The sequence below is a fragment of the Notamacropus eugenii genome, chromosome 3, assembly GCF_028372415.1.
Source record: "Notamacropus eugenii isolate mMacEug1 chromosome 3, mMacEug1.pri_v2, whole genome shotgun sequence".
Taxonomy (NCBI): domain Eukaryota; kingdom Metazoa; phylum Chordata; class Mammalia; order Diprotodontia; family Macropodidae; genus Notamacropus; species Notamacropus eugenii.
The window spans coordinates 37,703,934-37,716,913 of NC_092874.1; the positions used below are offsets into that span (position 1 = coordinate 37,703,934).

At 46.8% G+C, this 12,980-nt stretch overlaps 1 protein-coding gene across 2 annotated transcripts in view; it reads left to right on the forward strand.

Moving 5' to 3' along the window:
- The window catches only part of RFTN1 (raftlin, lipid raft linker 1), a 185,897-nt gene that overhangs the window by 156,162 nt on the left and 16,755 nt on the right, over positions 1–12,980 (forward strand). For both annotated transcript variants that reach the window (XM_072651254.1, XM_072651255.1), the window contains one exon: positions 9,945–10,048. In XM_072651254.1, coding sequence (XP_072507355.1) covers positions 9,945–10,048 — 104 coding nt within the window. The remainder of the gene's footprint in view (positions 1–9,944; positions 10,049–12,980) is intronic.

Below are 12,980 nucleotides of genomic sequence, written 5' to 3' on the forward strand. Positions count from 1 at the left end.
GGTGGTGGTAGTAGTAGTGGTAGTAGTAGTAGTGGTGGTGGTAGTAGTAGTAGTGGTAGTGGTGGTGGTGGTAGTAGTAGTGGTAGTAGTAGTAGTGGTGGTGGTAGTGGTGGTGGTGGTAGTAGTAGTAGTGGTAGGAGTAGTAGGGGTGGCGGTAGTAGTAGTAGTGGTGGTGGTGGTGGTAGTAGTAGTAGTGGTAGGAGTAGTAGGGGTGGCGGTAGTAGTAGTAGTAGTGGTGGTGGTGGTGGTAGTAGTAGTGGTAGGAGTAGTAGGGGTGGCCGTAGTAGTAGTGGTGGTAGTAGTAAGGGTGGTGGTAGTAGTGGTGGTGGTGGTGGTAGTGGTAGTAGCAGTAGTAGTAGTATTGTAGTAATAACAGTAGTAACTAGTATTTTTGTAGCAATTTAAGATTTACAAAATACTTAACAAATAAAATGTTATTGAATCCTAATAATCCTGGGAAGTGGTTACTATTATTCATCCCCATTTTATAAGAGAAAATTGAGGCATATCAAGCTTAGTCTGCCTAGAGTCACACAGCTATTAAGCATATGAAGTGAGATTTGAACTCAGGTGTTCCTTACTCCAGGTCTAGCATCAGAGGTAGCAAGGTGGCCCAGTGGTTAGAGCCCTAGACTGGGTGCAGCCAGTAGACACCAGCTACTTAAGTCACTTAACTTTTGTCTGCTTTAGTTTCCTCACCTGTAAAATGGGGACAGTAACAGCACCCACCTGCCAGATTCGTTGTAAGGAGGTGATATTTGTAAAGCACTTAGCACAGTGCCTGGTACACAGTAGGTGCTGTATAAATGCTTATTTCCCTCTTCTAGTACTCTATCAATGGGGCAGCCTAGCTGCCCAGGAAGCAGTTAGAGGCAGATTGTTGAACCCCAAACGACCGTAAGCAGGGACCTTATTGTACATTATTGATTCCCACATGACTTGCCTTTTCCTCCTAATAACTATGAGAATATGCCGATGGTCAGGGTGCTGTGACTTCATTAGCAAGGAGATCTTCCCTTGTAGAGGGATCTTCATCAGCATAGTCTCAATCTATGGTAATAGGTGGATAGATGGATGGAGAGATAGACAGACAGATGCAAGATAGAGGATGGATAGATCATGGGTGGATAGATAGACATAAGAGAGGATAGATAGATGGAAGAATAGATGGATGGACGAATGGATAGAGAGATAGATAAACAAATATAGAAAGATAGATGCATTTGATAAGTGGATGGATGGATAGATTGATAGAGGGATAGAGAGCTCGAGGGATGGATGGATGGGTAGATAGACAGACATGGATGGATAGGATAGATAGATAGATGGATGGATGGATAGATAGATGGATAAATGGATAGATAGGTAGATAAGATAATTAGATTAATAGATAATTCCTAGGGAAGCCCATCTGGATGAAAGGATTTGCCCATGGTTGCTCAGCTTTGAAGTATCAGAGGCAGGATTTGAATCCAGGTCTTCTGGACTCCAATCTCAGCCCTGTCCCCACCCACTGTGGGAAAAGTCCTTTAACAGCTCTTTCTCTGTTAGGTAGGAGGGGACAAGGTTAAAAATGAACAAAGAATTGCCCAGTGAAAACATGCCTCCTTTCTTTTTAATTCTAGGCCAAGAGATTGTTTTGTAACTGGAAAAAAAAATCTACCCACACAAAGTATTTTTTCCTCTTATCAAGGCAAAGTGAGAGGGACTTGGCTTGGCACTTGTTGCTTGTTTAATTGTTATCAAACAAAGCAGCTTTCAAAGCCTGACAAAGGGAGCAGACTGGGCTTCTGGGCTTGGTGTGTGTATGTCTGAGATGTCAGTTTGCAGAGGGTGTTGGCCTTGCAGCTATCACGGTATGTGGTCCTGCCAAACAGCAGGCAGGATGTGATCACTGGGAGTTGGTTAAGAGTTTTAATGCAGGGGAAAGGAGCACCATCTTCCTGGCAAACGGACAGCACAATCTCCTCCTGTCCCCCCCACAAAAAACGCCTCTCCCTACCCTCTCAACACTCAAGATGTCAGGTCACGTTATTTCCTCTTTAATCTGGGAGTCTGGGCATTCAGACTTAACTGGAGGGTTTCCATTCTGCCTGGGTGAGCAGTTGTGGGCTGGCACCTCCAATAACTGGGTAACTGGAAGGCGCTGGGCTGTTCCTTCCTCATCGTCCACTCCCCTCAGTACCCACCACCTCTCCTTCCCTGGTCACAGAGAAGGACGAGGCTAATTGGCCTTTCTCAGAGGTCAGTAGGCTGTTCTCTGATAGATGGAGGCTCCCCTACCCTACCCCATTCTCATACAAGAATATTAAATTCTCTGAGAGCAGGGACTGCTTGTACTGCCAACCCTTGGTATGGTCCTGAATGAATGAATGAATGAATAGAAAGGAAGGACAAAAGAAGAAATAAAACAGCCACATCAGTAGGAAGAACCTTTGGATTTGGAGTTTTTCAGTATGTAGCAAATGTTTGAGAAGGCTAAAAAAAGCATCCAGAGGACTTTGGGAAGGAGGACAATTAAGAGGCCAATGAGTCCTCTTCTCTATTTCTCCTTTTTCTTTCCTTCTCCACAGTCTAAGAGTTGTGTCTCTCTGAGGCAAATACAGATAATTATGCTAACTTAGCTGAGTCTTAAAAAAAATAAGATTTAAAAATTTATTTAATTGGTTTTTTTTACAGATAACATTTAGCAGTAAGTGGGGGAAATGCCATCAGAGGAACAGAGTTTGAATCTCGGATCTGTATATTATTATCCGCATGGTTTTAAGCAACCTCAGTTTCCTTGTCTGTAAAATGAGAAGGGTAAGCTAAAGCCCCCTCCAGCCATAGATATGTGGTCTATAGTGACCCAGGACACTTTCCCAAGGTGGGGCATTTTCTCCAATGTGGATTTTATTTTTTTTTTAATCTCTTGTTTTTGGTGTGTGCTGGTAGCAGTGGTCTACCACCCAGCACGCTGCCATAAATTAGACTCCTGGGCCCCAGATCTACGGTGAGGTCACAGCGTGTCTGGCACAACTGAGACAGGAGGTGGTCACATCAGTCCTAAGCGTAGTAAAAATTAATAGCATGAAACCCATTGCCGTAAATGAATAGCTGTTGCATTATCTTACCTCGTCCCGATGAGACTGGGTGGTCCGGTGACTTAATTTTCACTTAGGTTTTCATGCTAGCAATCTGCGAGGATGCTTGGCCCTGGCCAGAAGTGCTATCATGATAGCAATAATAGTAAAATTTCTACAATTTATTCTCACTCTGCTGGGCACGGTGTCTATTCTGCAAGGCTTAAGAAGGTTGAAATAGTTCATAAATATCGTAGGTAATAAATGACAGAGATGATTTACGGGCAGAGCTGAGTAAAGAAACAAAACCTGTGGAGTTGGAGACTCGGGTACATCATCCCTCTAAGAAGCTTAGAATCCATGTGAGCGTGGCTGAGGCCCGAGACCTGTCTAGGGCTTTAGTTTCCCTCTCTATAAAATTAAGGACTTGGACCCAGTGACTTTGAAGGCCCCTAAAATGTTGTCGTTTCATGATTTCTGCCTGTCACCCATACGCTGGCCTGGCCTGTCTCCAGCATCCAGCGCTTAGCCCAGTGGAACCTAATTCTGCTAAATAGATGCGAACACCTTCGAAGCAACCTTGCAGGGGATCCCTAATCTGACCTCGGCTGTTGAGTGGACAATCACACACCTTGGTGTCATCCAACGCTTTCAGCTGAAGGAGCAGAGATTGCTGAGATCAGGTCCAGCAATGTATTCCTGGTTCTACCTTGGGGTATCAGGAGCTCTCAGGGGTTCGGTTATTATGTCTCTATACAGTCAATTTTTAAATGTGTTCATCTGTTTTCCAGAGCACATAGTAGGCACTTACTAAATGCTTGTTGATTCCAAGAACTGAGCCTTTCCCCTCCTCTATCCCACATCATCACTAAATGTTATACAAGTAAAACGGCTGAAAAACAATGGAGCTGATTCCTTGTTTTCTGAGCATCTGTTATGTTGGCCTAATTACATATCCACTGGGGCTTTTTCCCAAGGGCATTGTGATTGAAAACAGAGAGGGATAAAACCCTTACCTAATGACCACTGTATTGAATGCTTCTCTCCCTGGTAGTCTCATGTGTGCTGGAAGGGAATGGTAGCAAGAAAGGGATGCTCTGGGGTGGAAAGGATGGGCTCGAAATAGGAGTATGCCAACCACGCCCCCAGACATATCTGCTCCTCCCACTGAAAGCCTCGATGATGGCTGGCACCCAGGTGTGCACTTGTCCATTCAACAACTCAGTTAGAATTGGGGATTATCTGCCAGGTTGCTTCAGGTATTCTCTTGTTCATTTTGCAGATTGATGAACCGAGGTTAAAAAGAACTAATTCTAAATACACTTGTGCAGTGGACACCCCAGGGGTATAGGCAACTTGCCCTTGGGCATATAGGCATAAAGTCCTTAGAGGTGGGGTTTGCCTTGTCCTCTGACTCGAGGCCCAAGGCTCTCTCTGCACAGGGCTGCCTTGCCCATCTCTACTGATGGAAACATTTTCAACCTAGAGAAGGAGTGTGGGGAGAACATGAAAGGCAGCCAGAGAACTTCTGTAAGAAGTATTTTGGGGTGAAATGTCCCTCTTTTGGGTTAGAGCTTGAAGTTTGTCTAGGTCAGCCTTCCCGTCTTACAGTTGGGGCCCAGAGAGTGACTTGCTCAAGGTTACCCAGTTAGTAAGTGGCAGAAGCCGAATTTGAACCCAGGACCTCTGAGTCCAATTCCGACACTTTTCCCACTGCATCCCCTTGGCTTTCCTTTTTCATCAGTGCCTTGTGGCAAACATTGGCTTATGACAAATAGCGAAAGGCATCAGAATCCTCAGAAATGTCATCTGGGAAGACACACGTGGAACCAGTGGCCAGGCAGATCATTACCCACACCTCTCCTCTCTTCCTGTATGTGCCCACGTATGCAGGGAACAGGGACATCGTATCTTTGCTGTTCTTGAGGTCAGATGAAGATGCCTAAGGCCCATGGGGAGCAGCCTTGGACCTTCTGGGGTCCAATATTCATTGACAAGACTTATAGTGAGAAAGAGCTTGTTATGTGATTAAATTAATTTGTGCAGTGTGTCTAGCAAGAGGCTACCCTAAAATTAGCCAGGGAATTAATTTGGAATGTGTCTGCCAAAACTCAAAGAATCTGACTTCCTCAGTGTAGGTACCTGTTTCATCAATATGCCCCCCTAGCCTTGGAAAAGTCTCTTATACTTTCTGTGCCTCGGTTTACTTCTCTGTAAAATGGGCAGGGGTTGTATTAGATTGTGGATCCTTACCTTTTTGTGTGTCATGGACCCCTTTGGCAGTCTGGGGAAGCTTATAAACCCCTTCTCAAAAGAATATTTTTAAATACATAGAATGAAATAGGTAACATTACAAAGAGAAACTAATTAAGCTAAGATATAGTAATCCAAATATTTTTTTTTTTAAAACAGAAACCCACCAAGTTGACCCCAGGTTAAAAATCCCAGGGGGAGCGCTAAGGCTGCTTACAGCTCAAAATCTGTGATCTCTGAACATTTCTGTCTCCATAAATGGTCTTTGAGAGGTTCTTAGGCCATCAGATTGCATCTCCATGGTTGGTACCATAGCCAGCCTGGTAGCAAGCTTCTCTGGACTCAGCTAGGTCGGCCCTGGCAGGACAGGCCCACAGGCAATCACTGAGCCTGTACCAGTTTTGTAGGAGATACTGGAGCTTGTACTGTTTTGGCAGAACCTCAAGGACCCAGGAATTCTTCTATACCATGATGAATTTCATCATGTTAAATTTCAGTGGATATGTCTTTGTTCCCATCTGTAGCTAAAATCCTTGAGAAAGGCATCTTTACCCAAGACCTCACCTCCTCTCCTCTTATTCTCTTCTAAACCATCTATAATCTGGCTTCCAAATTCATACCTCATTCAATGAAACTGGCCTCTCCAAAGTTACCAGTCATCTCTCAGTGGTCAAAACCAATGCTCCTTTCTTTCCTTCTTTCTTTCTTTTTCTCCCTCCCTCCCTCCCTCCCTCCCTCCCTCCCTTCCTTCCTTCCTTCCTTCCTTCCTTCCTTCCTTCTTTCCTTCCTTCCTTCGTTTTATAGATCTTGCCTAGGGTACTGAGACATCAGACAGCCAGCATAGATCAAAGATAGGGTGCTGCCACCACCATCTTGTATAACAGAATAGTCTTACATAAATATAAGGATGAATCTCCCCCGTCTCCCACTCTGATCACCCTTGCAAACAGCCAGTGAGTTCAGGGGCCAAGATTATGCCTCCCTCTCTTGCCCTGTAGCCCCTCACCCATGTTTAAATTTTTCCATCTTTTGCGGATCGGAGAATCAAGGTCTCTTTAATTGCAGTGGCTTCTAAAGAACCTGGTATTTTCTTACAAACTCGTTTTCTGTCAGGGCGTTTTCAAGGCTTGAAACGTGTGTGGGAGACAGTAGATTCATCACCGAAGCTGCTTTATTAGAACTCCCTAAATGGGCCAATCTGCCTCTCATCCTTTGCCTTTGACTGGTTTGATTGCCATACCTCCGGAAGACATTCAAGCCGCAAACACATATTCATACGACTCCAGAAGATAAATTGCCCTGATTTTATTTTTCCTCCTGAGTGTTTTGAGGGAAGAGAATGTTGCCTGACTGATCAATACCCTTTATGGAAGATCATTTTTCCACCAGGCCAAGAGAAGAGTTGTATTTCATGACTTGGTGTGTGCTTCCTGGACATGCTTTTTGAGGACAGCAAGAGAGGTTTCATCTTGGGGGTCACCATTCTTTGGATTCTGGTATATACTTCACACAGCTCCAAAGTGATTACCTGACCATGCTTCTCCTCTCCTCAGTCACCTCCCCATGCCTCCAGGATCAAATAGGAACACCTTGGTGTAGTTCTGAAACCTTGCTCCACCCAGTGTCATTGGATATGACTGCACCCTCCTACCAAACCATCATCATTGACCCCTCTCTAATGACCTGTGCCTTCCTTTCCCTTCAACACGCAGCCCAAGCACCACCTTCTCCATCACACCATTGCTGGGACCCTCCCGCCCAACTTCCTTGTATATCTTTGTATTTATTCTCTTTCTGGTCATTCTGTATATGCTTACGTACATTGGGTGTCTTCTCCTTTAGGATGTTGGCTCCCCACATGGAAGGGTTATTTCATTCTCTCAGTGCGCAGCACACAGTAGGGGCTTGGTAAATGCTTGTCAGTTGTTGGTTGGTTTAAACCTGTAGAAGAATTTACTGGGGGCATTGAAGAGACCAGAAATAAGAAGGAAAGGAAGGAAGGAGTAAAGGAAGGCAGAGAGAAAAAGAAAGGAGGGGGGGAGGAAGGAAAGATAGAAATAAAGGAAAAAAGGAAAGGTGGAAGGAAAGAAAGGAAGAAAGAACAAAAGGAGGAAAGAGAAAAGAAAGGAAGATTAAAGGGAGAGAAAAAAGAGAAAGAAAGGGAGGGAGGAAAAGGAGAAATAAAATACAAGAAAAGGAAAAGAAGGGAAGAAAGAAAAAGAAAAATCGTCTCCTCTAATTGAAATTCCACCTCGACTGACAGGTTCTTGGGCTGGGCTGTGTTGGTTTTCCTTTCTCCTGACGCTCCAGGTGTGCTCAGAGATTACCTATCAGCCCACAGGAGAGTGGAGAGTTAATTAAAATTTTTGCTCCTTCTCCTGGAAAGAGGTGTCTCCGAGTTTGATAAGCGCCCCGGCATTCCGAGTGCTATTTGTGAGCTCTCTCTTCCTTAGCAAAGTGTCACAGAGAGAAGATCAGAGAAGCTTTTCCAAGTGGGGACGTGTGAGACTGACTCTTGTGCCACAGACTCTCTTAGCTAATGGGTTTAAGACCCCTTCAGGCGGCCGAGGGGCTCATCTCCTCTCCCCTCCATCCCTGTGTCCCTGGTGCAGAAAACAGCCCTCTAATGGATCTTTAAAGAAAAACACATTGAGCGTTAAATCAAGACCGTTCCTTCGGTGCCAGCTCAGATAATTAGGGTGGGAGAGCCTGGCGCTGGGAAGACACCCTGCTGGCATTTCTGTGTTAGTTTTCAGTGTGCCCACAGGACCTCCCTAAAGGCGAACCTTTGGGGTTTGCCCTCTCAGCCGTCTTCTCCGATCTTTCTTGCCCTCACGATCCCTGGCCCCTCTGGCCACCGTCCCATGGCCTGGCATAAACATCTGCCAGGAGCCCGCTGCCTGCAGCCAACTCACCCACGAGGGCAGGCAGGGCTTAAGCCTGACTGAACAGACGGGCCCGGCTCCCGCAGGGGGCTTCATTCATTGTCTGGGCGCCCCGAGTGCCTGCTGAGAGAGCTGGCCAAGGCAGCAGACGAGCCAGGCCCTCCTCAAATGGTTCCCTCGCCCCTCTCCCCAGCAGGCACTCAGTGGGCTTTGTGTCGCTAGGAAGCTTGGCCTCGTTGCCATGACTACTATCTGATTGTGGCTGGTTTGTCACATTTCTTGATAAAGTGGGAAGGTTATCCTTGATAGACCCAAGTAATCATAACCTCAAGAAGTGGGAGAGAGTGTGTGATTTAAAAAAAAATTAGAAATGCCAGGGGTTGGGGGGGAAGGTGGTGCTGGAGGTGGGGGAGGGAAAAACCACCAACAACGGATGAAAATGTCGAGATGGTGGCAGCAGGCCTGGGAAGGGGAGGGGACTGGCTGGACCAGGTTTCAGGCTGTGAAGGGTCATCTTGTGGGCAGGAAGGAACCTGCCCATGAGACTTTTGTTCTGGGGGGAACATATGGCTTATGTGGTGCCCAGCTATGGGGGTCATGGAGTGAGTGGCACTCCTGAGACAGAACTGGGTTTTCCACTTTCTCTCTGGATTCAATGACTGATGCCTCATGTTCAGAAGGAAAGGCAAAATACAGTGTTGTTGGCTAGAAGGTGGTGTGTGTGTGTGTGTGTGTGTGTGTGTGTGTGTGTGTGTGTGTGTGTGTGTGTGTGTGTGTGTGTGTGCGCGCGCGCACGAGCATACAAGGATTATGCTTCACAGATATCCTTACTCTTCCAGGAGCATGTTGGGCAGGCCCCTTATGGAACAGCATAGAGGGGAGTTACTAAGCATGGGCTCAGAGGTCTGTGTCTCAAAACATGGGTGATTGTCCTAGGGAGAGGAGGCAGGGAGCCCGTCAGTGATCCCCGTGTGTAACTGCACGCAGGTCATTTCAATCATCCCATTGTGAGTTACAGACAAGTTGCCGATAGAATAATAACTAATCCTTGTGATGTCTACATAAACACACCACCCTTCCAGAGCTCTCCACAGGCATGATCTCCGTGGGCCCTCAGCCACCCTGAGTAGGTGTTATTATCATCCCCATTTTACAGAGGAGGAAACTGAGGTGCGGGGATTTGCTCAGGTTACGGAATGTCCAAATGTCTCTTTGTTAGAACTGGAAGAGACCTGACAGGTCATCATGTCCATCTCCCTCATTTTACAGAGAAAGAAAAGGAGGCTAAGGGCTGTGTGTGTGTGCGTGTGTGTGTGTGTGTGCGCGCGTGTACGTGTGCGCACACATGCACACTTGCGCTCTGGCTGGATGCAAATCACTTAACCTCATTACAGGCATAATGTCATTTAACTCCCTGTGAAAGCCTTTGAAGCCCCCCAGCATGCTGCTGCACGGTTTGAATACCTTTTTGTGGGAAGCAAGGTAATTGTACTTTGTTAATGGAACTCACAGGAGGCCCTTGGTCTGAGCTCCAAGAAAACAGAATTTGGGGCTGGGTCCCTTGGCTCAGATTCCTAGCTGGCTCCACGGACCATTGCTGGCACTCACTAGGGTGGGGATTCTGCTTGGTGAGCTGCCCCCCTTGCCAGCCACCTTTCCCCCCTCCCATCCCTGTCCTCTCCCTCACTCTCCAGAGGATGCTCCAGAGGGGACCACCCTGATGACTGTCTCTTTTCTCCCCCAGGGCGTGGAAGTGCAGACAGATTACATCCCATTACTGAATTCCCTGGCCGCCTATGGCTGGCAGCTCACCTGTGTGCTCCCTACGCCCATCGTCAAGACCAACAGGTAACAGGCATGCGTTTCCTTCTTTCCCAGTGGGTGACTGCCCCAGCACATAGCCTTGAGGCTTCTGAACATGTGATAAGCAAAGACAAGCAAGCATGTATAAAATACCTACTGTGTGCTGGGTGCTGTGCTAAGCATTTTGCAAATATTAGCTCATTTGGTCCTCTCGAGAACCCTGTGAGGTACATGTTATGGGGGTCCCCACTGTGCGAGTGACTTGACCACAGTACCCAAGGCAGGATTTGAACCTCAGCCGTCCTACTGCAAGGCCTGCCTTCTGTCCATGACACCATTTGGAATCTTCTTGTAGAAACTGGACAGCTGTGGGCAGACACAGGTTAGTTCAGATGGGCTGGATTGGTATGGCTGAAGTTGGAGTCAGGAGTCTTGGGTTCAAATCCTACTACTGTAAGCCAATTGACTGTGGGCAAGGAATCTCTCTGAGGGGATGCTCCATGCTGGACCCACCCCCCTCACAGGACTGTTCCATGGACGCTGGGAGTGCTTCAGCCTTGGAGGTCCCTTCTGACTGAGAGCATGGGAAGAAGATTTAAAGAAAGGTTGGGAATCTTGATATCCCCTATTAGGATGAGGGGCAGAAGAGTGCAGCGGAAGGAACAAGGATGTCTCTGTGCCTCAGTTTCCTCAACTGTAAAATCATGGAGCTGGATGGTACAGATGATAGAGCACCAGCCTGGGGTCAGAAAGATCTGCATTCGGGTCCTACCTCAGATACTTACTATCTGTGTGACACTGAGCGTGTCATTTAACCTGTGTTTGCCTCATTTTCTCATCTGACAGTCTTACCTCCCAGGGGTGTCACAAGGACCAAATGAGGTAACGCATGTCAGGTGTTTAACATGGGCCCTGACTTGGTTTGGTGGTTACTCAGTTGTGTCCCATTCTTCATGACCCCATTTAGGGTTTTCTTGGCAGAGATACTGGGGTGATTTTTCATTTCCTTCCTCAGCTCATTTCACAGATGAGGAAACTGAGGCAAACAAGGTTAACTGACTTGTCCAGGGTCACACACCTAGCAAAGGTCAGAGGCTGGGATTGAACTCAGGTCTCAAGTCCCAGGTCTGGTGCTCTGTCTCCCATACCACCTAGCTGCCCTACACCTGACATACAACAGATGCTTAATAAATGTTTATTCCCTCCTCACCTCCTTTTAACATGGAGATAATAAGAGTGCCTACTTCCCACAGTTGTAAAGATACAATGAAACATTATTTGTAAAGTGCTTTTTAAACTTTAAAGCATCATTTTATTATTTGGAACTAGAAGAACCTTGAAGTCATTAAATCTACCAGGTACAGAAACTGAGGTCTAGAGAGAAATAGAGCCCAAGGCTGCAGGTGACTGAGGCAAGATGTGAATTCAGGTCTTCAGACTCCAAATTCAGTGCCCTCTTTAGAACCAGCAGCAGAACGCCTGGGTTCTAGGCCAGGAACTGAGCAAACACGGACTTGGGTTTTGCTGTTTGCCAGGTCCTGGCCTAAGTTGGGAAAAGAGAAAAAACAAGCCAGTCCCCAATCTCAAGGAGATCGCAGATTAATGACTAAACAACATAAAGACAATTGTATATGTATGAGGTGTGTGTGTGTAAAATATACACGCACACACATAAACACACATGCATACACACATGTGCACACAACATACATGCATGTACACATGAATGCACATGTATACAGCATACATACATTCACACATATTGCCCCCACCCCACACACACACCCTAAATTGGAGCTAATCAGCAGAGGGAAGGTACTTACTGGCCTTACGGCATGGGGGAGACACTTACTTCCCCTGAGCCTTGGTTTTGTCATTTGTGAAATGAAGATAATTATACCTTCTCTTTGTAACCCCAATTATGAGGAGAATCAGGTGACATCATGCACGTGACAGCACTTGGGAAACATAAATTTAAGGCACTGTTCATCTCATGTTCATCTGATGGACCTGTTTCTCCCGCCCTGAGATTACGTTTAGTATGTGTATAGCACATATGGTGGATGTCCTGATAGAGTAAGAGTTTCTTAGAGGCAGGCAGGGGCTGCTTTCATTTTTGTCCCAGGGACCCTGGGCTGGGGATTCAGAACCTCAGGGGATCCCTGAGAGGCAGCAGCTGCCCAGGTTCCCTTAGGGAGTCGTAGGGGACGGAGCAAGGATTTGGACCCAGGTCTTTTCCCTAATGCTTCTTCTAATGGCTTAGAAGCCACACTGAGAAGCAGGACTCCAACCCTGTGTCTGCAGAACCTGTTCCCTTCTTCCACACAAAGCCTGCTGATTGATCGACTCATTGACTGTGGGGCCCTTGTCCTCCAGGCTGCTCCCATCAGCTCCATGCTGCAGGCCATGCATCCTGGCCGGACTGCCACGCTGTCACCCTCTCTGAGCTGGGGCTCGGAGCATGCCCCCCACTCAGCTGTCCTTCTGTCCCCCTCCTGTTTGGAGACAGCTTGAGTAGCCAAGTGCTTTATTAGAGACATTTACAGAGAAGGGATGCGGAGAAAGTCATCCCCAGGGTGGAACAAAGCAGCCAACCCCCTGTATCCTTCTTGATCATCTGTAAAGGCAATTTGTGATGGGGAGAGTCTGATTTACATGAAGGAAGAATACTGAGAATGCCTTTTTATTTTTTTAGGGGGGAAGAATAGTGATGCTGTATGTTCAGCCTAGAAGTACCAGACCATGGGGTGGGCTTGATTAATGGAAGCCCTGGAGGGATACAGGCTGGCTGCTGCCTTGCTACACCCTTGACATCTGAGCGTTAATCAGCACTGCCTTGGATGAGTTGACATCCTGTTTATGGAGAAGTACAAAGCCATGTTAGGATGGAGAGGAGAGACTGAGTCCAGTCTTTAGGAACCCTTTCACCTCTTCTTGAAGAGCCCAGAATTTGAGCCCAAGATGAAGTCCCTTCCTG